Source organism: Pantherophis guttatus, chromosome 18 (assembly GCF_059756535.1).
Source record: "Pantherophis guttatus breed Tessera chromosome 18, ASM5975653v1, whole genome shotgun sequence".
NCBI lineage: Eukaryota > Metazoa > Chordata > Lepidosauria > Squamata > Colubridae > Pantherophis > Pantherophis guttatus.
Window position 1 is genome coordinate 3549016 of NC_142080.1, and position 26762 is coordinate 3575777.

The window sequence follows — 26762 nt, forward strand, 5'->3', positions numbered from 1 at the left end:
TGATTTTTTTTTTTTTCCTTCCTTCCTTCAAAAAGCACAGAAATCATCTGTTGGTTTCCGGAGTGAGATTATCCTAAAACGAAATAAAATAAAATAAAATAAAAAACTTGCCAAGTACAAAACAGAGACCTGAAAGGAGAAAAAAAATGCACAATTTCCTCGTTCGGGGGGGCTGCCCAAATCTGAATTTATTTATTTTATTTATTTATTTTGAGATTGAGAAGCAAAATTTTCGGTCTTTTTTTCTCCCTGCGGGGTTCAACGCCTTCATAAGCGTCCCGGTGTGGGCAGAAGTTGGCGCTTGCCGAAAAACCAACGAGATGCCCAGGGCCTAATTATGCCAGCCAATTTTATCCTTCAATTTTATCCTTTCTTATTAATTATTATCCTGTCTTATTTTATCCTTCCTTATTAAGAAATAAGAAAATAGCCTCAGAAGCCAAACATCAAACATCAAAGCTTGCCCACAAAAAAATGATGGCGTTGGAAGTAAACTTAAGCTGCTTGGAAGCATCTTACTCGGCGCTGAGCTTCCTCCCTCCTTTCTGCCTTTTCCATCACTCCTTCTCCTCTTTCTCTTTCTTTCCGTCTCCCTCTCTTTCTTGACTTCGTCTGCCTTCCTGTCTGCCTTCCCCTTCCATCTTTCGTCACCCTCCTTCCTTTCCTCCCTTCTCTATCGCTCCTTCTCTTCCTCTTTCCTTCCATCTCTTTCTCTATCTCGTTGTTTCTTTCTTTCCTTCCTTCCCTCCCTCCCCCTTTCCCTTCCTCTTTCCCTCTTTCTTTCTTTCCCTCTCCTTCCTCCTCACTCTCCTTTCCTTCCTTATTGCCTTCCTTCCCTCCCCTTCTCTTCCTCTTTCCTTCCATCTCTATCACCTTGTTTCTTTCCTTCCTTCCTGCCTTCCCTCCCCTTTTCCCTTCCTTCTCTTCCTTCCCTCCCACTTCCTTCCCTTCCTCTTTCCTTCTATCTCTATCTCCTTGTTTCTTTCTTTCCTTCCTTCCTTCTTTCTCTCCCCTTTCCCTTCTTCCTTTTCCCGTCCTTCTCCTTTCTTCCTTCTCTCCTTCTGTCTCCTTCTTTCCCTCCCCATTCCTTCTCTTCCTCTTGCCTTCCATCTCTATCATTATCTCCTTGTTTCTTTCCTTCCTTCCTTCTCCCTTTCCCTTCCTCTCTTTCCCTTCCCTCTCCTTCCCTCCTTCTCTCCTTCCTTCTCTTCCATCTCTATCTCTATCTTGTTTCTTTCCTTCCTTCCCTCCCCCTTTCCCTTCCTCTCTTTCCCTTTCCTCTCCTTCCTTCCTCTCCTTCCCTCCTTCTCTCCTTCCTTCCTTCTCTTCCATCTCTATCTCTACCTTGTTTCTTTCCACCCTTCCCTCCCTCCTTTACCTTCCCTTCCCCTCCCCTTCCTTCCTTCCTTCTCTCCTTCTCCTCTCTCCTTCCTTCCTTCCCCCTTCCTTCTCTTCCTCTTTCCTTCCATCTCCATAGCTCTTTCTTCACTCTTTCTTTTCTCCTTCCTCTTCCTCCTCCTCCTCCTCCTTCCCACAGCTGGCAAACATCTTCAGTCCTCCACGCAGAGTGTCTGGGGGTGGGGAAATTTGGGGGGGAGGGAAGGGAACAAGGAGGGAAGGCCAGTAGGGCACGACCCACTCGGGGCTGTAAAGCGAGCGTGCAAATCCCCGTTTTTTGTTTTTTTTTTGTGCTGTCACCCACGGAAAGTTTGCGGTCCAGATTTTTATTTTTTTTTTTGGCTGCTTTTCACCATCCCCAAAAAAACAAGGCTGGGAAATCTGCCCTCCTTCTCCCCCCACAATTCCCAGTGTTTGGGTGGTGGGATGCTTGCAAGGAAAGCTTTCCCTGGGGGGGTTGGGGAGAGGAGCTCTGGAACTGGGGCACCCCCCCCAAATCCCAATCCCGGAGATCCAAAAAATCCCAATTTACCAGGAAGAAAGGCCCAATTGGTCTCTCTTGTTTGGGGGGGGGGCAAGGAGGGGCGGTGGGGAGCCCACATCTTCTTCCTAAAAACTTAACATTCAGCTAGCCCAACCCTGAATTCGCTCCCTTGCAGCAAAAGGGAGGGGGGGTCTTTTCCCATCTCCCCCACAACGAAAGGCCCCCCAAACTCCCCCCACCAAACAGGCTCCCCCCCTGAAAAATCCATTCCTACCCCCCTCCCATCCTCCACCCCCTTCCCCTATTTTTCTCCTGGGCCCCCAAAGAGGAGTTAAAATCGGATGCAGCCTTACCCAGAAAGGGGCGGAGTCTCTCTGCTTGGCTGCAGGACCGCTCCAAGCCAGAGATGCTCTTAAGCTCCGCCTCCCTTAAGTGCCTGCATCCTTCTCTCCAAGCTCCGGTCCTGATGCTGCAGGGAGGGGAAAGGGAGGGGGGGGAAAATAATATATTTAAAAAAAAAAAACAGAACACCCTGCCCTGCTGCATCTTGGGAGCTGTAGTTCTCCAGCTCCGAATCTTTTAAAATTTGACTTCGTTTCACAAAACAGGGTAGAAAAACTGGAGAGGAAGGAGAGAGATGTAGCAAATTGAGCTTATTCCACTTATTCCACATGCTTTTTTTCCCTTTTTCAAAATTTATTTTTAAGTCTGTTTTGCAATCTTGCCTCCTTCCTTGTTCCGATTTTTTAAATTTTGCAAGAATTACTACTTAAAAAAACAAACAAAAAAAAAAACAGCTTTTCTAACCGATTCGGATGCCTGTTCAGCCTCTGAGAAACATTGAAAGATTCACACCCGCTTTTGCAATCTCGTCTCCTTCTCGTTTCTGGTCCGAATTCGATCCTTTTCGCGACAATTCCTTTAAAAATAAAAATGCAAAAGCTTCTCGAATCGATTCGGGCCCTTCGGGACCCTGCTGTGAAAACTGCTGGAAAATCCAGACCTGCTTTGCGATCTTGTCTCCTTGTTAATTCTTCATATTTTGCAACGATGACTTTAAAAAAAGAAGGAAAAAAAAACACCCCTTTTACAACTGATTCGTGGACTCCGGAGTCTATTTAGCATCTGAAAAAATAAGATGCCGTTTACCCAATTTGTGTTCGCAGAGGCTTTAGCAAGGGAGATGCTTGGCTTCTCTGGCAACCCTCCCTAGACAGAGGCAGTCTATCTGCAAATCTTTATCTATCTATCTATCTATCTATCTATCTATCTATCTATCTATCTATCTATCTATCTACCTACCTACCATCAATCTATCTAACATCTATCTTCTATCATTACCATCTATATCTATCTACCTATAATCTACCTATTATCCATCTATCTTCTATCTACCTATTCTCTATCATCTTTATCTATATCTAACTACCTATCATCTACCTATCATTTTTCTACCTATCATCTATCATCTATCTATCTATCTATCATCTACCCATTATCCATCTATCTTCTACCTATTCTCTATCATCTATCATCTATCTATCTATCTATCATCTATCTATCTACCTATCATCTATCTATAATCTACCTATCATCTATCTACCCATTATCCATCTATCATCTATCTACCTATCTTCTACTATCTATTATCTATATCTATCTATCTATCTGTCTATCATCTATATACTTATTATCCATCTATCATCTACCTATCTTCTATCATCTATATCTATCCTTCCATCTATCCATCATTTTATCATCCATCTATCTATCCATCCATCCATCCATCATCTACCTATTATCCATCTATCTAACATCTATCTACCTATCTTCTATCTATCTATCTATCTATATTAACATATTTATCATCTACCTATCATCTATTATCCATCTATCATCTATCTACCTTCTATCTATCATCTATATCTGTCTGTCTGTCTGTCTGTCTGTCTGTCTGTCTGTCTATCTATCTATCTATCTATCTATCTATCTATCTATCTATCTATCTATCTATCTATCTATCTATCTATCTATCTATCTCCAGAGGGGTCCTATAAGCATCCTTCTGTTAATCTTTGTTTTGAGTAGATGCTTTGATCCATCAGGAGCCCAAACAGGATAAAAGCCAGCTGGGAAAATGTTTCCCGCGAGGTCTCTTAGCTAATGGAACAAGATCCGTTGCCAATTTTTTCATCTTTTCGGCTCTGCGGTTCAATCCAGCTGATGGGAATTTCAAACAGGGCCCAGCAAAAAGCCACTTCCTTTTCATAGTCATCCCGAGCTCCTTAAACCAACGTTTCCCTTTGTTTTTAATCCCTCCGAAATGTCATTTTTGCAGTGACACTTCTATTTTCAACGTAACTGTGTTTGTTCCTATCGGTAACAAAGATTGTTTTGACTTTGTCCGGTAAATGAGTTTTTTTTTTCTCTCTCTTCCTATTAGCAATATTTTAGCCACCTAACTGCTATGCTTAAAAAAAAAAACAAAATTTCCCATGAGCCTAACTTGAGAACAACCAATACAGCGGTGGAAAAAAGTGGGGGGAAAAAAAGCTAAAATCAGGAGAAAATTTATTACATTCAACTTGGCTACGTTACAAAGTCTCTTTTAAAAAGCAAAGAACTTCAAAAAAATTTCTGTCCTAGTTTTATCGGTACTTACTTGAAATAAAAATAGAATTTTCAGCAATATAGTAATATTTTACTATATAGTAATATTTTAATGGTGGCAATTCTTCCAGTGAGTGAAAGTTGTAATTTTTTCCAGTTGTCCAAATCTGTTATTATTTGTTGTACTAACTTATTGTAAATTATCTTCTTTAATCGATGAACATTTTGCTGTTAGCCATATTCCCAGGTATTTAACTTTCTTGGTCAAGTGCATACCCATTTTTTTCCTCCCGTTCTTTTTTGTTTATTGGTAAGGGTTTTTTTTTTGTTATTATCCTTGCTTTGTAAAAAAGCAAAGAAGACAATTATTTTTAACACTAATGAATTAAGCCTTGCTGGAGAGGCCACCTTTTCATCCCCATTTCCCCATCTCCAAATTATATATATATATATATATATATATATATATATATATATATATATATATATATATATATATATATATATATATATATTTAGCCAAACTAACTTTTGCTCACTGAAATCCATTCAGTTGCCTGGTTATTCGGGAGCTGGGATATGCCATCGCATAAATTATTATATAAATTATAAAAAATATATTATATAAATTATAAAAAATATATTATATAAATTATAAAAAATATATTGTATAAATTATAAAAAATTCGCATGAATTATTCACACGATGGAACATCATAAGAAAAGCAATGAAAATTTATAATAAATAATCCTATTGTAATTTTTTATTTTGACATTTTTCTTATTTAAAATTTCCCTTGCAATCCTGGACCTAAACATCAGCGCCCTCTGGTGGATTAGCTGGCTTCCTGCAAGCCCCATTTTTAAGCACAGTCTTTTTAACTAAGTTAGTGCAAAGTTTTGGCAAATGCATTCGTGCAACTTGGTTAATTAAACTTAACCTAGATTACTCGGGAGAGGGGGGTGCGCCTTCCTGTAACAACCCAGCCTGTTTTGTTACTTTACGGCTGAAGTGCAGAAAACTGAGTTTAAGTCAAGTTATCGACTGTTTGAATAGTGAGAAAAAAAGGAATTTTAATTGGTGGAATTCTCAGTGCTCCCTGAAATGGCTTGTAGGGTTTTCCTGCTTGGACTAGATGACCTACAAGGTCCCTTCCAACACTATTCATCTGTTTTTTTAAAAAAATTAGCTGTTCGTTTGCCGATGTTGCATTATCCGGGTAATCCTCGACTTACAACCATAATGGAGCTCCAGGCTCAAAAGTGGTCGTAAGTCGAGAATTACCTGCACCGGGCTGGGTGGGTGGGAATGTTGAGATTTTAAGGCTTCTTTAAATCAAAACGCGGGCTCACGGGTGAGCTGCTGTGGGTTCGGGAGAATCTCTAGCTAAGATTCGGAGAACTCCCAAATCCCACTCCTGGCTGGCCCCGCCCCCCACCCCTCCCCTTCCTTCCCAGGAGTCCCACATTTTGGATGCAGGTAAGTGCAGGGCGTGCGCAAAGGCTCGGAGAGGGTGAAAAACGGGCCCACCAGAACTTCAGGAAGGCCGGAAACGGGCCTCCGGAGCCTGGGGAGGCTGTTTTCGTCCTCCCAGAGGCTCATGGAAAAGCCTCCGGAGCCCGGGGAGGGCAAAAATGTTCCCCCACCCTGCACTGTAGTGCAGGAGGCCAACTAGGCCACGCCTACCCCGCAACCGGGCAGAGAATCCCTTTGCCAAAATTTTTGAAGCCCCACCCCTGCTCGGGCTGACTTTCCCCACACATGGCCCTCCAAGCAGCTCCCTCCGACGAAGGGCCGATCTTGACAAAAAACATCAAAATTTGAGGCAGGATCTGCAAAGCTTTCCCCAGGAAAAACCACGACCGGCTGAAAAAAAAAAACCCCAGTGAGATAAAACGTAGTTTTATTCTTTAAATAAAGTTCCATACTCCGTCTTGCGCTTGGCACAGCAAAAAATAATAATAATAATAACAACAACAACAAATGGGGAAGATGCCCAAGGGAAAAAAAGAATATTGTTATTTGCACATTTACAGACGCACGAAGAACGGTGGGGCCGCCCCACAAACCCTTAGAAAGGAGACAGAGATCAAAGAAGAGGGAAAGACACGGGGGAAACCTTGGGGTGGGGGGCGTGGTCTGAAATTTCAGTTACCGACAAAGGGGGGAGACGAGAGGGGGGGCCCCACCAGATCGGTTTGGGGACCAAGCAAGTCCAATGAACAGGATGTCGAAAAGTCGAGTCATTCACAGACACAGCAAAAGAAGACACTGCGGAGAAGTCGAATTTGGGGAGACAGTTCCCGAATTGCAAACACCAAAGGGACCCCAAAACATTAAAACAGGGGTGCCTCAATCAGTCCTCCCTTCTCACCTCCCTTCAAATGGGGGTCCGAAAACAGAAAAGGCGACCAGTCAGAGAGTAGTAATTTGATATCCCAATTCTCAAATTTCGGGGCGACCGGAGAATTTATTCATCCGCGCAAAAACAGCCGTTTTACGCCGACTGGGCTGCGCGAGAACTTCGAAGGGGGGGAAAAAAGGATAAATAATAATATAAAAGAAGGCACCATAGGGGCCGAAAAGCGATCGTAGAAGCCAGAGCTGGCTTTTGAGCCAAATAAAATAATTCCCGTTGCTAATAAAACGACAAAAAAAAAAAAGAAAAGGAACTTATCTCCCAGTGGCCGGCATTGGCAGAAGCGATCAAAATAAGAGAGGGGAAAAAAAAAACTTTTAAAACTGAGTTTTTCAATCTTTAGCAACTTTAAGGAGGTTGGACTTCGACTCCCAGAATTCCCCAGCCAGCCAGGGAGAATTCTGGGAGTTGAAGTCCATACGTCTTAAAAGTTGCCAAGTTTGGGAAACTCAAGGTCAGGGTAGTGTAATAGAAACTCGAAAAGCCCCTCTTGATTTCGACTCAACATCTAGCAGAATTCTACTGATCGATTTAACTTCAGCGGTGTTTCTCAAGGATGGGAGTTTTAAGACGATGTGGACTTCAACTCCCAGAATTCCCCAGTCAGCCAAACAGAGGGAATTCTGGGAGTTGAAGCCCACACTTCTTAAAGATGCTAAGGGTGAGAAAAACCGTCTTAAAAAGGAGAAACGTACGAATGAACGGGGACATGCTCGGCTTAGCAAATTTGCAGAAAATCGGGGCTGAAAGGAAACTTAAAATTAATTTCAGGAAAAATCAGCTCCGACCGGGAGGGAGCGCAGGATCGAAGGCGAAAAAGAGAAAAGCCAAATATTTTGAGGGGGGGGGGCGCACGAGCAGGAAGGAAAGACCCCCGTTCCTCCCGGTTTGGGTAAATGTGGAGAAGTCACAAGCAGAGAGAAATAGCCGCTAGGTATCCTCTTGTCAATTTCGGGTGGAAGAAGAGAAGATTAAAGCCGTGTTCAGGGATCGGTGAACTTTTAAGTCAGTGCAGCCGGAGCGGGATGGATCCATCGCGGGTTTCCCTGCCGAGATCGCAGAGCGGAAGCTTCTGAAAATCAGCACAAAAGTGGGGAAAAGGAGGAAATTCAAGGCCAGGAGGACAAGGCCGTGCACTTGAAGGACGGTTCGTTTCGGTGAAGGAGTCCCGGCGAAATCGGCCGACTGATGACAACTCGCAGGTCGCAGTTCCTTTAGGGGGCCTGGAACGAGTTGGAGGCTGCCCCAGCTGCGGCGTTGGCCGCCGCCGTGCGGACCGTCTGGTTGGACAAAACGCCGGCGGCGAATTCGGCCTGGGCTTTTTGGAAGCTGGCGCCGGTGCGGCGGTAAAGGGAGTGGATCTGTGGGAGAAGAAAGGAAAATCGGCCGAGGGTGGACACGTTGGGTTTTGTGGGTACGAGGGCGCGAGAAATCGGGGACTCGCCCGAGATGGAAAAGGAAGAACCAATCCTCAGGAGGAACCGATCCAAATTCTGCATCAAATACAGGTAGTCCTCGATTTACAACAGCTCGTTTACCGACTGTTCAAACTTACAACAGCAGCGAAAAAAAGGGGACTGATGACCGTTTTTTCACCCTTACGACCGTTGCCGCGTGCCCATGGTCGCGTGATAAAATTCCGACGCTTGGCCACTGACTCGTATTTATGACCGTCTGCACCGTCCCCGGGGTCGCGTGATCCCCTTTTGCGACCTTCCGACGAGCAAAGTCCAGGGAAAGGAAGCTGGATTCACTTAACGACCGTCTTACCAACTTAGCTAACGGCAGCGATTCGCTTCAGAACCGCGGCCAGAAAAGTGGTCAAATGGGACAACCCTCCCTTAACCGATGTTTCGCTCAGCCACGGGAATTTGGAGCCCCCCGTTGTGGTCGTAAATCGAGGACTACCTATGCTTTCTGCTCTACTCACCCGTTTCAACATGATGATGCCCAGCCCGGCCACGACGGAGAACAACACGGCGACAAGGATCATGAAAATGCCCACTCCCGGGTGGCCTTTCAGGGCGACGAAGCTGATAATCCAACCGCTGCAAGACAGAAAAACAGAGAAAATAAAAACGTTGCGATCCGACAGATCGCTAAGAAGAAGAACAGGGCCGTGCCACGTGGAACGAGCCACATTTGATCCGCTCCCCAAATTCAAGCAAAGATACACCTCGGATCTAGGCGTCAACCCACCTGACTCGATTTCCTGAATCTTACCTAAAGCCCCAACCGGGAATTCCAACGGCCTGCAGGACGTACATCACGTTTTGGGCGAAGAAGATGAAGAAGAAGACGAAGAAGTTGAAAGAGCTGTCACTCCTGCCATCGAAGGAGGGAGGGAGGGAGGGAGAGAAAGAGAGAGATGGAGGAAAACAAACATTGCTCGCACGTTTGATTTCACTAGCTGGACGCCCGTGCTTCGCTAGGAAATCTATCTGCTCGGGCTTGGTAAATTGACACTTGCAGCCAAGTAGAATGTGTAACTTCGTAGCATCAGAGTGTGTTAATATGATGCAACTGGCAGTTGGAACAGAGGTGGAGGGGGGAGTAGAACGTCCCAGCTTGCAGCATCCATCGGTATTCATCTGGCTAGCATTCTCTGTGTGTGTGAGAGAGTTGAGGGCTGTTTGGAAACTCAAACAGTATTTGCTGTGTGAGCAAGGAGACAGAAGGAGGCTGGGCGTGGCTTAGCTCAACTGTTCTGTAGTAAAGCTGCTTGCTGCTGTGAAAGTAAAACTGAAAGTGAAACTCCTCTCCTCTGCTTGTGTTTTTGCATTTGGAACAGATTTCTTTTCAGGTGGGGAGACGGGAGTACAACTCCTTAGCATCAGAGCGTGTTAATAATAATATAGGAAATACTAATGCTGTGATGGTCATTTTGAAAAATCGTTTCTTAGTGAGCACCTAGAAGCCAAGAGGAACATAGGTGGCAAATTTCAAGTTTGTAGGCTTTACGGTTCTGGAGATTTCGTGATTAATGCGTGAGTGGTTTTTGCTCAAGGAGCTGGCTTTCAGGTCTAAGGTAGAACTACAACTCCCGGCCTGGTCCAAAGTCATCCAGCTGGCTTTTGTGCCTAAAGCAGAACTAGAACTCACTGTCTCCTGGTGATCGACCCAAAGTCACTCACCCAGCTTTCATGTCTAAGGAGGGACTAGAACTCACTGTCTCCCAGTGATTAATCCAAATTCTCCCAGCTTTTGTGCCTAAGGCAGGACTAGAGCTCACTGTCTCCTGGTGATTGTCCCAAAGTCACCCAGCCGGCTTTCAACTCTGTGGAACTAGAACTCACCCAGCTGGCTTTCATGCTTAAGGTAGGACTAGAATTCCCATTCTCCTGGCGATCAACCCGAAGTCACCCAGCCAGCTTTAAGCTCTAAGATGGAACTAGAACTCACGGCCTCCTGGCGATCGGCCCAAAGTCACCCAGCTATCTTTCAAATCTAAGGCGGAACTAGAACTCACTCTCTCCCAGTGCTTAGCTCAAATTCTCCCAGCCAGCTTGTGTGCCTAAGGGGCAGGACTAGAACTCACGGCCTCCTGGCGATCGGCCCAAAGTCATCCGGCTGGCTTTCATGTTTCAGGCAGAACTAGAACTCACCGTCTCCTGGCGATCGGCCCCCAAAATCACCCAGCTGGCTTTCACGCCCACGGTGGGACTAGAACTCACCGTCTCCTGGCGATCGGCCCCCAAAATCACCCAGCTGGCTTTCACGCCCACGGTGGGACTAGAACTCACCGTCTCCTGGTGAGTTCTAGCTTGCCACCTCGTTCCCCCTTTCTCTTAAAAGCCTGATCTAAACCAGGGCTGATTCCTAACTAACCCCGGGCCCACCAAAACAAGAGAGACACGATGCCGACGTACCGGAAAGCTTTGTACATGGGTCGATACCAGCAGACGAAGGAGCAAGGCGTGAAAATCAAAGCCCAGAGGATTGAGAGGCCGAATCCGGAAGCGCCTGTGGAATCCACGCAGAACCAGATCAGGGAGGCCAGGAAGTTGATGAAAAGAGCTATCGTGCTGGCTGTCAAAAATAAATAAATAAATAAATAAATAAATAAATAAATAAATAAATAAATAAATAAATAAATAAATAAATAATAATAATAATAATAATAATAATAATAATAATAATAATAATGGTAAAGGTTCCCCTCGCACATATGTGCTAAGCGAATCACTGGCAATTGTTACTTACACAATGGTTAGGCGAATCCAGCTTCCCCTTGGCTTCGCTTTTCAGGAGGTCGCAAAAAGGGGGAATTCACGCGACACCGAGACGCTGCGGCCGTCATAAATACAGGCAGTCCTCGACCACAATCGAGCCCTCCCCCCCATTTATGTCGCACCGCGAAACGTTTGTGAAATGCCGTTTTGCCTCCCTTGCGCCCCCTTCCTTTGCCACCGTCGTTAAGCGAATCGGTGCTAAGTCGTTCAGCGAGGAGGGCGGTCGTTAAGCGAATCTGCCTTCCCGGTGGACTTTTGCTTCTCAGAAGGTCGCAAAGGGGAGCGGGCAATTACGTGACCCTCCCCCTCCGTCATAAATACGAGTCGGCGGCCAAGCATCATGAATTTTGACCGTGGGATGGCGGAGGGATGCGTCAGCGCGAAACACGGTCCTAAGCCCCTGGTTGTTTTTTTTCCCCCAGTTCCGTCGTGAGCTTGGAATGGTCACTAAACGAAACGTCGTAAGTCGAGGACCGCCTGCAGGTAAATAATCTTTAAAAAAAAAAAAAAAGGCTTACCCATCCAGAGGTAGTACATGATGGTGACCGTTTTTTGGAATTCCACGGGAATCTCGACGGAAATATCCTGATAGAAACAGGGCTTCACGGGGCAGACGGAAGGCAGCGGGGGCCAGTTGTTCGGCTTGGCTGTAAACACAGGAAGGGAAAAAGTGGGTTTCGGCCTTTTCGGGGCGGGGAATTTGGGGAGGGACGGGCGGGAAAGGACGCCGTACCCGCCCCGCTGCTCAAGGCCGCGTTCTGCAGCTCTCGCTCCCTCCGGTCCAGTTCTTCGGCTTTCCGATTCAGCTCTTCCTGGCGTTTTAAGAGGTCGGCCTTCGCGGCGGTAGCCGCGTCCTAATCGGGGAAAACAGAAGGAATTATTCGAGGGAGCCGCAGTGCCACCTGCTGGCCGCGCGGAGGATAAGCTGCCCGATGCCCTTCAAGGCAGCTTGGAAGCGTCAAACTAACCGCGAAGCATTTTAGGGGGGAAATATTTATTTTTTTAAAAAAAAATTATGCCACCTTTGTTATTTTTTCATAAATAAGGGAGTGAACGTAACTAACTGTCTTTCCTTCTCCGATTTTCCGCATAATATATCTATCTATCTATCTATCTATCTATCTATCTATCTATCTATCTATTAATTTTTATGTTCACTGTTTGTATTATCTCTGTTGTAAGCTGCCCAGAGTCCCTTGGGAGTCGGGCGGCATAGAAATTAAATTAAATTAAATTAAATTAAATTAAATTAAATTAAATTAAATTAAATTAAATTAAATTAAATTAAATTAAATTAAATTAAATTAAATTAAATTAAATTAAATTATTAAATTAAATTAAATTAAATTAAATTAAATTAAATTATTAAATTAAATTAAATTAAATTAAATTAAATTAAATTAAATTAAATTATTAAATTAAATTAAATTAAATTAAATTAAATTAAATTAAATTAAATTAAATTAAATTAAATTAAATTATCACCCCTGTGAGGTGGGTTGGGCTGAGAGAGAAGGACTGGCCCAAAATCACGCAGCTGGTTTTCATGCCTAAAGTGAGACTAGAACTCACCATCTCCCGATGATTGGGCCAAACTTATTCAGCTGGTTTTCATGCCTAAGGCAGGACTAGAACTCACTGTCTCCTGGTGATTGACCCAAAATCGCCCAATTGGCGTTCCTGTCTAAGGCAGGACTAGAACTCACCGTCTCCTGGTGATTGGCTCAAAGTTATCCAGTTGGCTTCCATGCCTAAGAAGGAACTAGAACTCACCGTCTCCTGGTTTCTAACCTGGAACCTTCCCCACCAATTTCCCCCCCAAATTCCCCCCCCAAATTTTATCCCCAAATTTACCTTTCTATTTCTACCAATATTTCCACTTTTTACCTCTCCAGAATGTTCTCTCTCTCTCCTCCTCCCTCCCTCTTTCCCTCCCTTCTTACCTGGGTCCCGTACGAGCCGTAATTTCTGGGTTCTGCATTGTTGTTTCTCTTAGGCACCTCCGAGACAGGAGCTACGGGCACGGAGGGGATTGTGGGAGCCGAGGCCGGGGGCTGGTATGGCGGGGGAAGCTGCCCCAAGAGAGAGAGAAAAGAAAAAAAGGAGAAATTTCAAAATTCTGCAGAACGTGACTCACTTAACAACCAACCTGGAAATTCTATTTCCAGCTATAGTCCTAAATTGAGGACTACCCGTAAATCAGATGGAATTCCAAATTCCTAGGGCTTCCTCTTAAAAAGCATGAAATAATAATAAATGCGTGAGTTCCTGTAGCTGGGTAATCCTTCCCAAAAGCCGCAACGGCCTGGAGAATCGGTATTATGCCCATTTTACAGGTGGGGAACACTGAGGCTAAGAATACAGATTAGGGTTGCCCCCCCCCGGTGGATTTTGAGCAGAACTGACATTGTAATCAGGGCCTTCCAATTAGCTCACTCTGATTGACAAATCCTTGCATGAAGAAATGATCAAAAACCCATCTTTAGTGACGGGGAAATACCGTATTTTTCGGAGTATAAGACGCACTTCCTCCCCCCAAAAAGAGCGTGAAAATTTGGGCACGTCTTATACACCGAATGTAGCCTCGCCCATCCGCCGGCCCCCACCCTTTGGCCTCTGCCTCCCAGCAATTTCCCTCCTGGCAGCAAACAGCAAGTTTCAGTTTCAGCACAGCCTGATTAGCACAAGCAGCTGATTGTCGGCCTCCCGACCATCAGCTGTTTCAGGCTGCAGGGATCGCCATTGCCTATTGCTGCCTCCGTGCGCCCCATTTTTGGCCGGCGCTGTTTGCTGCAAGGAGGCAAATTGCTGGGAGGCAGATTATTAATTTTTTTCTTGTTTTGCTCCCCAAAAAAGATAGGTGCGTCTTATACTCCGAAAAATACGGTACATCTGCTCCTGGAAGAAAAGCCCGTTCATGTTTCTAGACCTCATGAAGGCAGATTCTGAAAGTCCGGAGAGGGAGCCGCTGCAGGAATATCCCCATTGAAAGCAAAGCCAGAAGGCCCGTAAAATCCAAACGTAGCAAGCCCCCTCCCCAATTCCCCCCAAAAGATCCAGCAATCGACTCACCCCCGAACTATCAAAAGGATTATATACATCCAGGGTAGCATAATCTGTATTTGGCCGGTGTTGAATTATGCCCGGATCCTTAGAAGGAGGAGAAAAAAGAGAGTGAGGTGATTAAATGAAAAAAAGAAAAAAGAAAATTTATTTATATTTGTACCACTCCTTCGTAGAAACCACCCCAAGTTTCTCTTCTCTTTGCATTTTGAAGCAAAAGCCGAACCGAAGTTGCAAAATTCCCATTTCCAACCTTCCTTTCTTTTGCCCCCCCAAATATATTTTTCTCCCCCAAATTAGAAGGAATTTCGATCGCCTCTTTTCAGATTTTGATCCAAAGGCATCCGATTTTGTTCCGATTTTGTTCGTGGACAATTTTCTAGGTGGGAACCTCCTGTGCAAGTCTATTATTTTATTTATTAATCGCGATTTTAAACCCCCCCCCCCCGTTTCCTTTGCATTATAACACACAAAGGTGTGTTAAAAAAAAATGCAGAAATAATGGAAGTGAGGATTGCGAAGAAGGCATAAGGTAGAAATTGCAAAAATGAGGTTCAACGGATTAGCCAAAGAACAAAACAAAAAAAAAGTATTTTCATAGAAGTTTGGAAAAATGGGCAATTTTGAGAATTTACTGCTTGAAAAGAGCTGAAAAGAGCTGAAAAGGGGAAGTAGGTTCTGTCGTTTTCGGAAAGCTGAAGATTATTAACGGGGTTTCTAACCGCTGCAAAGGAAAACAGAAATTGCTTCTTTCAATATTTCCATTTTTATTTTATTTTATTTGCTTTCTCTTTCCTTGAGGTGTTATCGTTTCGTTTCTTCTCTTTCTCTCTCTCTCTCGTTCCTCTCTTTCCGTGAACCCCACAATTTCCGCTACCAACTGAATACGACCTCTGCACCCAGATAAATATATAGGCAGTCTAAGACTTACGTCCGTTTAGCAACCGTCCGAAGTTACGGCGGCACTGAAAAATGGGACTTATGACCGTTTTTCACACTTACGACCATTACAGGAAAAAAAAACCCTATAGTCACGTGTTCAAAATTCAGACACTTGGTAAGGGACTCGTATTTATGACGGTTGAAGTGTCCCGGGATCGTGCGAACCTCTTTTAGTGACCTTCTGATGAAGGTTCACTTAAGAGGATTCACTTAAGAACCGTGTTCCTCACTTAAGAATGGCAGGGGTTCGCTGAACAACTATGTCAAGAACGGTCGTAAAATGGGACAAAACTCACTTAATAACTATCTCACTCAGCAAAACATAAAAACGTTTTTATTCCAACAGGCTGGTGTGGCCTAACTCTCCCTTTTAAATTGGCTTTTAAATTGGGTTTTAAATGTTTTTTTAGATAAATTGGATGTTTTAATTTGTTTTTTTTTTTGAGCCTAAATTATTTAATCTGTTTTTAATAGTTTTTTAACTTTTGTATGTCTTTGTATTTTATTTTGGCTGTTCACCGCCCTGAGTCCTTCGGGAGTAGGGCGGTATACAAATATGAAAAATAAATAAATAAATAAACAAACAAACAGAAATTCTGGGCTCCATTGTGGTCGTAAGTCGAGGACTGTCTGTCTCGCCGGATTTGGTGAGCTGCAACTCCCTTCACAAGATGCAAATATCCCATATGAAAGATCCCTTTTAATCAAATCTGCTAAAAAAAAAAAGATTGAAGCAGATTTCTCCTGATTTAGAGCCATAGGGACTTAACTCCCTTCCAAACAGTTTCTTCAGGAATTTTTTTCTCGCGAAATTGCATTTTTATTTGCAATTTTTTAAAAAACCTCTTCCTTCTCCGGCTGGTTGATTTCAAGGAAGGCCCTAAGCTGCAGATAAGATAGACTGCTCCTGAAACTGGAGGCTCCCTCCAGGCCATGAAGTCCAGCTCCTCATAGATCCTTTTGGAGAAAACTTTTTTTTTTTAAAAGTTATGGGTTTTTCCCCCGCCCCTCAAAACAAAGCCTCTAAAAACAAGTTAAGATATTTTATTTACTTTTCACCAATTGCACGTCGAGCAAAAGAAAAGAAAAAAAAACCCCATTAAATAGACTTTACTAGCAAACAAGGTCAGCCCCGTTATTCATTGTCTATTTATTGTGAAATAAGTTGGGGAAAATTTGATTTCGACATTTTCTTTCTCTCTTCCACCCCGTCCCTAAAATCTCTGCTGGTTTTCAAATCAGGAAGTAACTCAGGAAGATCTGTGATTGTTTTCAGAAACCGGAATATTTCAAAAGAAGCCAAAATAAAGCAGAGATAGATGCAAAAAAAAAAGAAAAGCAATATTATTTGAAAAGTTTTTTTTTTTTTTCCCAAAGGCACAAATGTGATTTCTTTGCCCTCCCACAGTTTTAAAAATAAATTTGTTATCACCCAGAACGGGAGCAAAAATCCCGAATGTCTTTGGCCAAATTAAGAGTTTTGTCCTGTCCGCAGTTGAAAGGAGTGATTGTGTGATAAATATAAAAGCCCTTTTATCTCAGCAAAAGGCAAAATTTTTGCTAATTCTCCTTTTCTTTTTTCCTTTGCAATGGATAGAATCGGTAAACAGCCACCAACTGGCTGCCTTGTTATTCCAGAGGCTACTGGAGCTGAAACCCAGCAAAGCAGAAACAGATAAAAGATAAAAGATAAATATTTTGACCAGCTTGGATCTTTAAAGGTGGTTTGTGTGGGGTTGGGCTCCAAGGTTTGGCTTATCTGCCAAACTATGATTTTTAAGCTAAAGAATGGTGGGAATAAAAGAAGGAAGGAGGGAGGGAGGGAATGAGAGAGAGAAAGAGATAAAAAGAGAAAGAGAGGAGAGGAAGGAAGGAAGGAAGAAGAAAAGGGGAAGGAAGGAAGGCGAGAGGGAGGGAATGAGAGAAACAGATAAGAGAAAGGAGAGAAAGGAGAAAGGAGAGAGAAAGGAGGGAAGGAAGAAGAAAAGGGGAAGGAAGGAAGGAAGGCGAGAGGGAGGGAATGAGAGAAACAGATAAGAGAAAGGAGAGAAAGGAGAAAGGAGAGAGAAAGGAGGGAAGGAAGAAGAAAAGGGGAAGGAAGGAAGGAAGGCGAGAGGGAGGGAATGAGAGAAACAGATAAGAGAAAGGAGAGAAAGGAGAAAGGAGAGAGAAAGGAAGGAAGGAAGGTGAGAGGCAGGGAATGAGAGAGAGAAACATAAAGAGAGAGAGAGAAAGAAAGGAGAGAAAGGGGAGAGAAAGAAAGGAAGGAAGGAAGGAAGGTGAGAGGGAGAGAATGAGAGAGAGAAACATGGAGAGAGAGAGAGAAAGGAGAGAAAGGGGAGAGAAAGAAAGGAAGGAAGGAAGGAAGGAAGGCAGGCAAGAGGGAGGGAATGAGAGAGAGAAACAGAGAAAAGGAGAAAGAAAAGAGAAAGGAGAGAGAAAGGAGGGAAGGAAAGGAAGGAAGAAGAAAAGGGGATGGATGGATGGGTGGATGGATGGATGGAAGGAAGGAAGGAAGGAAGGAAGGAAGGAAGGAAGGAAGGAAGGAAGAATAAAAGAATAACAAGAGTTGGAAGGGACTTTGGAAGTCTTCTAGTCCAACCCCCTGCTCAAGCCAGAGACCCAGAACCGTTTCAAAGGCCCAGTGATGGATGGAAGGAAGGAAGGAAGGAAGGAAGGAAGGAAGGAAGGAAGGAAGGAAGGAAAGAAAGAAAGAAAGAAGGGTTTTTTCCCCATTCCTTTGGCCTCCTTAACATCCCTCTGGACACACTTCCAAGGGCCCAAAAAGATTTAAAAAGCCTCTTTTTCATACTATGCCCTCCCTCCCTCCCTCCCTCTCCTCCCTGAGGACTAGAACCTTTGGCTCCCCAGTCTCACAGTGCGGGGCTCTGAAAAAAAAAAAAGAAAGAAACCCAACCCAGCGCCCCCATCCAAGGCTGGGCCTGGCCTCCCATCAGCCCACTCTCCTTTCCTAGGCTGGGCAGCTCCCCCCCCCCCCACCAACCAACCCCTCCTTTCCTCGAGCCTGCCTACCTCGCAGGGTTGTTGTTGTTGTGAGCCAAGGGGGAAATAAAGAAAGGCAGGGAAAGACCCCGGGTTGACCCCGGATTGGGAGGCTACCCCAGGGGGAAAAAAAAACCCCCCACCCCAAAAAAAAAAAAGTCCTTTTTTTTATTTATTTTTTCCCACGCTACGCACCTGGAAGGGATTCCCCGCTTCTCCCTCGAAAGGGTTCCCCCCTCCGTTCTGGCTCATGCCCGCTGTTCTCCCTCGCTGCCTCCCCTCCCTCCGCGGCGGCTCCTCCGAACGGCCGTTCCTTCCGCTCGCCCGCAGAGACGCTCAACGCCGATTGGCCGGCCCGGGGCTTGGCGCGTCACTCGCGAGCTGGGTGGGGATTTCCCATGCGCGTGACGGGGCGCGGAGGGGCGGGGGTCCGCCGCGTGACGTCACGGGGGAAAAAAAAAACAACCAAGGGGGCGTGCCTTTCTCTCTCGCGCGCGAGGGGCCGACGGGAAATGTAGTCCGCCGCCAGGGATTACGTAACGCCCAGGAACCTGGTTTAATGAGGGTTTAGCGGTGGCGAGGCTTATTTTTGCAGCAAGTTCTGTTTTTAAATGTCTTAAGTTGGAATTTAAATTTAATTTAAATTTTTAAAAAATGTCTTATGTTTAAATTTAATTTAATTTTTTTTAAAGTCTTAATTTAAATTTATTTTTTTTGAAGTCTTAATTTAAATTTAATTTTTCTTAGTTTTAAGTTTATTTTTTTAAATGTCTTGTTTTAATTTAAATTTTTAAAAATATCTTGTTTTAATTTAAATTTAACTTAATTTTTTTAAAGTCTTAATTAAAATTTTAGTTTAAATTTAATTTTTTTTAAAGTCTTAATTTAAATTTAATTTTTCTTAGTCTTATGTTTTAATTTAAATTTATTTTTTTTAAAGGTCTTGTTTTAATTTAAATTTTTAAAAATGTCAAGTTTTAATTTGAATTTAACTTAATTTAGGGAGAGGGAGAAAGAGAGAAAGGGAGAAAGAAAGAAAAATAGGGAGAGGGAGAGAGAGAAAGGGAGAAAAAGAGAGAGAGAGAGAGGATAGATTACAGACAGAAGATGATAGACGGATAGGAGAGGGAGGGAAACAGAGAGAGAAAGGGAGAGAGAAAGAGAGAGAGAGAGAGAGAGAGAGAGGATAGATTATAGATAGACAGATGATAGACAGACAGGAGAGGGACGGAGACAGAGAGAGAAAGAGAAAGGGAGAAAGAAAGGGGAAAAATAGGGAGAGAGAGAGAAAGGGAGAAAGAAAGAAAAAATAGGGAGAGGGCGAAAGAGAGAAAGAAAGAAAAATAGGGAGAGGAAGAGAGAGAAAGGAAGAAAGAGAGAGAGGATAGATTATAGACACAGATGATAGACAGACAGGAGAGGGATGGAGAAAGAGAGAGAAAGAGAAAGGGAGAAAGAAAGAGAAAAATAGGGAGAGGGAGAAAGAAAGGGAGAAAGAAAGAAAAAAAGAGGGAGAGGGAGAGAGAGAGAGAGAACGGATAGTCCTCGACTTACAACACTTTCATTTAGCGACCGTTCACCGAAGTGACCACGGCACGTTTTTCAGAGTTAATGACTTTTATAACCATCCCCAGGATCACGGGATCAAAATTCAGGTGGACGGGTATTGATGACGGTCGCGGTGTCCCGGGGTGGGGGGTGGGGGGTGTCACATGATCCCCTTTGCGCCCTGCTGACGAGCCAAGTCAAGTGGGGGGGGGGAAACCAGTTTCACTTAACAACTGGGTTACTTATTTAACAAGTGCAATGATTCACTTAACAACTGGCAAGAAAAGTCGTAGAATGGGACTTGGGAAATGTCTCGCTGAGCAACAGAAATTGGGGGCGACGCTGCGGTCGTAAATCGAGGACTACCTGTACAATGGCCGTAGGGCCGTATCTGGGCAAGGCTGCCCTATTGGGGGGCAAGGGGGGGGCTTCTCAGCAGTCTTCATCCAAAGCCCCCTTTCCTACCAAAATGGCGACACTCTGGACGTTGTATGAGACGGCGTGGGCCGAAGCAGCCTTGTAGAAAATCCGGCGTTACCCCCTTTATGCAAATATTTTTATTTCCTGCCTCCTCAGAACAAAAAGGGCAACGTTCACATGATACGACATTGGGCCGGGCGTGGGAAAGCCTGCGCTGGGCTCTGGAGGGTCGTTTGCAAGGAGTCGAAATCTATCCCGCCGAAGCTGGGGAGGTTGGCCGCGTTGGGTTGCACGATGCTCAGAAGGTCTCGGGGCAGCTGGCGCTTAACCCCCACGGCTTCCAGCTGCTTTTCGTCCGCCGGGTTCTGAGAGGAGGAGGGAAAGAGAGAAAGAAAGAAAGAAAGAAAGAAAGAAGAAAGATCAGAACCGTCAATCAGAATAGAGCGGGAAGGGACCTTGGAGGTCTTCTAGTCCAGCCCCGACTTCTCAAGCAGGAGACTTTAAACCCTTTCGGACAAAAGAGTGTCCAATCTCTTCTTTAAAAAACCCAGGGATGGGGAAGGAAGGAAGGAAGGAAGGAAGGAAGGAAGGAAGGAAGGAAGGAAGGAAGGAAGGAAGGAAGGAAGGAAGGAAGGAGATGGATAGGTGGAAGGAAGGAGAAATGGATGGAAAGAAGGAGAGATGGATGAATGGAAGGAAGGAAGGAAGGAGATGGGTGGAAAGAAGGAGAAATGGATGGAAGGAAAGAGATGGATGGATGGATGGATGGATGGATGGAAGGAAGGAAGGAAGGAGATGGATGGGTGGAAGGAAGGAGAGAAGGAGAGAGATGGATGGATGGAGGATGGAAGGAAGGAAGGAAGGAGATGGATGGGTGGAAGGAAGGAGAAATGGATGGAAAGAAGGAGAGATGGATGAATGGAAGGAAGGAAGGAAGGAGATGGGTGGAAAGAAGGAGAAATGGATGGAAGGAAAGAGATGGATGGATGGATGGATGGATGGATGGATGGATGGATGGAAGGAAGGAAGGAGATGGATGGGTGGAAGGAAGGAGAGAAGGAGAGAGATGGATGAATGGATGGATGGAAGGAAGGAAGGAGAAATGGATGGAAGGAAGGAGAGATGGATGGATGGATGGAAGGAAGGAAGGAAGGAAGGAAGGAAGGAAGGAAGGAAGGAAGGAAGGAAGGAAGGGGATCGTGTGATCCCGGGACACTGTGACCGTCATAAGTACGAGGTCAGTGGCCAAACGTCTTGAATTTTGGTCATGTGACCGTGGGGAAGGCTGCAATGGTCATAAGTGCGAAAAAGTCACTTTGGTCAGTAAACGAATGGTTTTAAGTCAAGGAGTATCTGTATTTATTTAATTTGGTCGTAATTCGAGGACGAACAGAAATTTGTACCCGAAATGTCAGGTCCTTTCAGGAGGCAAAAATCCAGGGGTAGGCTGTTGGGGGTTCAGGAGAACCTCTAGCTAAGATTCTGTGCAGTTCGGAGAACCCCCAAATCCCACTCTTGGCTGGCCCCGCCCACCCCATCCCGCCCCTCCCAGGAGTCCCCACGCGGCCCGTTTTGGATGCAGGTAAGTGCAGGGCGGGCGCGGAGGCTCAGGGAGAGCGAAAAACGGGCCTACCGGAAGTTCGGGAAGTTTCCGGCCTCCAGAGGGCCTCCGGAGCCTGGGGAGGCCGTTTTCGATCTCCCGGAGGCTCAAGTAAAGCCTGCAGAGGCCGGGGAGGGCAAAAATCCGCCGTGGTGCAGGAAGCTGACTAGGCCACGCCCACCATGGCCACGCCCACCGGACAGAGGACCCCTTGCTAAAATTTTTGAAGCCCACCCTTGGAAAAAAATCTCACCTTTGGGAGGTTGTATTTCTCCCGCAAATGAGCTCTGAGAGAAGCACGCTGAGCTTTCCGCCGGGCAAAGGCTGCGTCTCGTTCGGCCCTGGCGAAGAAGAAGAAGAAGAAGAGGGTTTCAAGAAGAGGGGAAAGGAAACCGCCAAAGTTGTGGCATCGGTCTCTCGTCAGACTCCCACCCCGAACACAAAATCACACGCCCCGAATGCGTAGCCAGGCGCTGTTTCTCCTGGGGGGGGGGGAATCTTCCCTGCTTTTATGTTTCTTCTACAGAATTGGGAGATTTTATAACCTGAAGAAGATACTAATGGTTTTATTCCCAACTGTTTCATCGGAAGCAAAGAAAAAAGCGTCTCTGGGAGTTGGCACCGGGAAACTGACTAGATCGAAGACAGTACGCTCTGGGATCGGTGCCACGAAATTGGACTAGAGAGCAAAAAGGTAAGGAGGGGAGGATGAAGGGATACCTATCAATCTATTCCTTCCTTCCTTCCTCACTCCCTATCTGTTTATTATCTTTTCCTTGCGTACCACACTCCCTCTTTTCCCTATCGCCATCTATTTATGTATTTTATATTCTTTTTTTCTATCTATCTATCTATCTATCTATCTATCTATCTATCTATCTATCTATCTATCTAATCTTATCTTTTTCCTTGCCTCCTTTTCTTCCTTTCCCTCTCCCTTCCCTATCTCCATCTATTTATTTTTATCTAATTCATTTTATCTATTTATAATCTATTTATTCTATCTAATCTATCCATCTTTTCCTTGCTTTCCTTCCTTTTTCTTCCCTCCCTCTTCTTTTCCTATCTCCATTTTAATATCTACCACTATCTATCCATCCATCCATCCATTTTCCTTTCTTTCCTTTCATTCCACCCTTCTCTATTTCCAACTATTTATTTTTATATTTTATAATCTATCTCTCTTCCTTGATTTCCTTACTTTTTCTTCCCTCCCTCTCTTCTTTTCCGATCTCCATTTTAATATCTACCAGTATCTCTCTATTTCTATCTATCTATCATCTCTTTTTTCCCTTTCTTTCCTTCCTTCTCTATCTCCAACTATTTATTTTTATATTTTATAATCGATCTCTTTCCTTGATTTCCTTCCTTTTTCTTCCCTCATTCTTTTCTTTTCCTATCTCCATTTTAATATCTACCAGGATCTACCTATCGATCTACTATCTATCTATCATCTATCTATCAATCATCTCTCTCGTCTATCTTTTTTCCTTTCCTTCCTCCCTTCTATCTCCAACTATTTATTTTTATATTTTATAATCTATCTCTTTTCCTTTATTTCCTTTTTCCTAACTCCCTTTCCTTTCTCCATCTATTTTATATTCTTTCTATCCTAACCCACCCATCTATATCTATCTATCTATCTATCTATCTATCTATCTATCTATCTATCTATCTATCTATCTATCTATCTATCTATCTATCTATTTCAACTACTTATACAGCTATTTAGCTGTTCAATTTTAAAGAGTTTGTCTGGCTGCCTCCTGTTTACACCAAGGTGTAAACTACGCTTACTTCTGCCTCGGGTGGACCTGCATCTTGACCGGCTCCCAGCTGTGGCTTCTCTGGACGCCCACGTCTTTGTCCTTGGCGGAATCCGTTGAGAAGCCGCAGAGCAGTTCTTTGACCGCGTCCCCAAACCCCGATCTCATGGTAAGGACGGGAGCCGAGTGGAGAAGAAGAGGCTGTTTGGCACCTGGAACTGAAAAGCAACGAAAAAGCAGCTTCGTAAAAAGACGCATCCAAAAACATTTTCTCCCTCCGTCGGAAACCGAGCAAAAGCCAACATCCCAACCGATATTCTCGTTTTCCATAAAAACGATGGGACTCACGGAGGTAGATCTCCCAAGATAGTTCAGCTTCTCTTGGCGTTAGGTAGATCTTCCCTCTCCAGATGTGGCCGAAGGATGATTAAAAGAAAACCTTGCCTGCTCAAGATCTTTTAAGTGGAGATCAGGAGCAATAAGGAGAACAGGTTTTCCTTGATCCATTCGTGCGACAGCTGGCAAGACAGATGGTCCAGTGAGTGGAGCTGCTAGTACGTGCCCTTGTCTGGAGGACAGGTATTCGGGTCTTTCTCGGATAAAACAGCAAAGGTACTAGTCCTCAATGGATTTGGGCCCAAGAGAACCAGGGCTAAAAGCTGGTCCCAAACTATCTTTAAAAAAAAAAAAAAAAAAAAAGGTTGAGAGCTGGTCTGCAACATCTTGTGGTACCTTAAGGACAAATAAGATTTATCGCAGGTAGGAGGAAGGGAGAGAGTTTGGGTTAAGGCGCGAAGCTTGGAACTAGGAGACTGGGAGTTCTGATCCTGCCTCAGATGACTTTTGGGCCAGCCACTTCCTTTCAGCCCTAAGAAGAAGGGCAATGGCAAACCTTTTTTTTCTGAAAAACCTTGCCAAGAAAACTGCAGGGGTTTGTCCAGGCGGTTCCCGAAGATCAGAGACGATTGAAAAGCAAGGAAGAGAGAGAGAGAGAGAAATACAGAGAAAAATTAGATGGATAATAGAGATGGATGGATGGATGGATGGATGGATGGATAGATGGATAATAGATAATATGTGATATAAAGATAGATGGATAGATGGATGGATGGATGGATAATAGATAATATGTGATATAAAGATAGATGGATAATAGGTAATATGTGATATAAAGATTAGATTAGATGGATAATAGATAATATGAGATGGATGGATGGATGGATAGATGAATAATAGATATGTGATATAAAAATAGATGGATAATATGTAATGGATGGATAGATGAATAATAGATATGTGATATAGATTAGATGGATATGAGATAGATAGATAGATAGATAGATAGATAGATAGATAGATAGATAGATAGATAGATAGATAGATAAATAAGAGATGGATGGATGGATGGATGGATAAGAGATATGTGATATAAAGATAGATTAGATGGATATTAGATATAATGTGATAGAGAGGATAGATGGATAATAGATAATAGATAATATGAGATAGATAGATGGATGGATGGATGGATGGATGGATGGATGGATGGATAGATGAATGATAGATAATATGTGATATAAAAATAGATGGATAATATGTAATGGATGGATAATAGATATGTGATATAAAGATAGATTAGATGGATAATAGATAACGTGATAGGGAGGATAGACGGATAATAGATAATATGTGATATAGATATGATAGATTAGATGGATAGTATAGATATGTGACAGACAGACAGATATAGAGATGCACACAATTCCTTGACATTTAATACTAGAAACATTTATTAAAATAAGGACAAGAGGAAAGGACTAGCACTGCCTGTGTGAAAATTGCTTCACGCTTATCAAGCAAAACTAAAACGACAGCCCTGGGTTTTGCCGTCTAAAGCAACCCTTTGCGGCACAATGACACACAATCCCACCCCCACCACACACACACACACACACCGCGAGAGGGATGAAAGGTTTATAGAAGAAGCTGAAGGAGCAGATGCAGCTGGCAGGACTTGGGTTTTAAGCTCCTTACATCGGGGGGAAGGAAGCTGGGCATATCGTGATCTCAGCTCCCCTTTTTTTCTTGAACTGGATTGTCTCCAGCTAAGATGCTCTTCCCTGAAACAGCAATGAAAATAATAAGCGGAGAGGTTACGGGGGGGGGGGGGAATTGACAAATTAGCACCTGGTATATAGTCCCGGACTTACAACGGCAACCGGGACCAGAATTTCGGTCGTCAAGCAAGGCGTTTGTTAAAACTGAGTCACTGCTCACTTTCTTTTTTGTTCAGCCAATTTTTAATACGCACTTGATCTTGCTAATTTGCAAAGCTCGAGAAAAATCTAGACGTTCGGGATTCATATAAAATTTTATATAAAATTTAGAACGGGGAACTTACAGTATTTTCTTAGAACGAGAAAAGACAGCCTGCGCCTCCAGATCTAATGCAGGTAGTCCTCGACTTACAACAATTCATTTAGTGACTGTTCGTATTTATGATGGTCACAGTGCCCCCCACATAAGGTGAGGTCTACCTGTATGGTATTTGTCCCGATCTCAAAAAAAAAAATGTTTTATAGGTGGCATTTACCACCAGCAAGACTGGCAAAGATGTTTAAAAACATGTCCGCCAAATGTTGGAAATGCAATCAGATATCGGGTACCACTATCATATGTGGTGGACATGTCCAAAGGCCAAAAATAATATTGGACAAAAGTACATACATGGTTAGAAAAAAAAAATGGCAAAGCAACATATAGATTTAAAACCAGAAATATTTTTGTTGGGTATTTTAACCAGAAAAGTACAATAAATAGAATACATATTTAATTTTACGGGTGTTAACAGCAGCGAGAATTGTTTTCACACAACGGTGGAAAAATGAAGAGATCTCTACTGATGAAACTGTAATAATAATAATAATAATAATAATAATAATAATAATAATAATATATATTAGAATGTGCAGAGATGGATAGATTAACACTCAGAATAAAGGAGAAGGAAGAAACAGAGTATTTTTTAACATGGGACTCATTTTACCTGACAGAAATAGAAGTTAGAAACTTAAAAGTTTAAGAGACTGATTAACGATATAATGAAGATCTATTAGTATGGATAAGCAAATACTATTATTATTAATGCTATGGATATTGTTATCATTATATTATTATATTTTTCAAAACTAACTGTATCCAGACAACGCACTGTTCACGTAGCTATTGAGTTTTTGTGCTCACTAAAGAAAAATGCATAAATAAAATATTTTTAAA

At 43.6% G+C, this 26762-nt stretch overlaps 2 protein-coding genes across 4 annotated transcripts; both read right to left on the reverse strand.

Moving 5' to 3' along the window:
- Window positions 1-6379: 6379 nt before the first annotated feature.
- On the reverse strand, window positions 6380-18529 carry SCAMP3 (secretory carrier membrane protein 3). The gene is made up of 9 exons (XM_034406971.3): window positions 18348-18529; window positions 14217-14294; window positions 13088-13216; window positions 11878-11998; window positions 11663-11791; window positions 10782-10941; window positions 9136-9237; window positions 8843-8960; window positions 6380-8273 (listed from the first exon to the last, which is right to left on the reverse strand). Exons 1-9 carry the CDS (start codon window positions 18402-18404, stop codon window positions 8127-8129), a joined length of 1041 nt encoding a protein of 346 aa, XP_034262862.1. The 5' UTR covers window positions 18405-18529; the 3' UTR covers window positions 6380-8126.
- A 1713-nt stretch (window positions 18530-20242) lies between these two features.
- Window positions 20243-25644, reverse strand: LOC117658863 (complexin-3-like). Of its 3 annotated transcripts, XM_034406974.3 has the most exons (4): window positions 23835-24177; window positions 23518-23704; window positions 21974-22061; window positions 20243-20485 (listed from the first exon to the last, which is right to left on the reverse strand). In XM_034406974.3, the coding sequence occupies exons 2-4, from the start codon at window positions 23652-23654 to the stop codon at window positions 20294-20296; spliced, it is 417 nt and encodes a 138-aa protein (XP_034262865.2). In that variant the 5' UTR covers window positions 23655-23704; window positions 23835-24177; the 3' UTR covers window positions 20243-20293. The 3 variants fall into 3 exon arrangements, with proteins under 3 accessions (XP_034262865.2, XP_034262864.2, XP_060541032.2); XM_034406973.3 differs by having other exon boundaries at window positions 23518-25644; XM_060685049.2 differs by lacking the exon at window positions 21974-22061 and having other exon boundaries at window positions 23518-24177.
- Between the last annotated feature and the right edge of the window lie 1118 nt (window positions 25645-26762).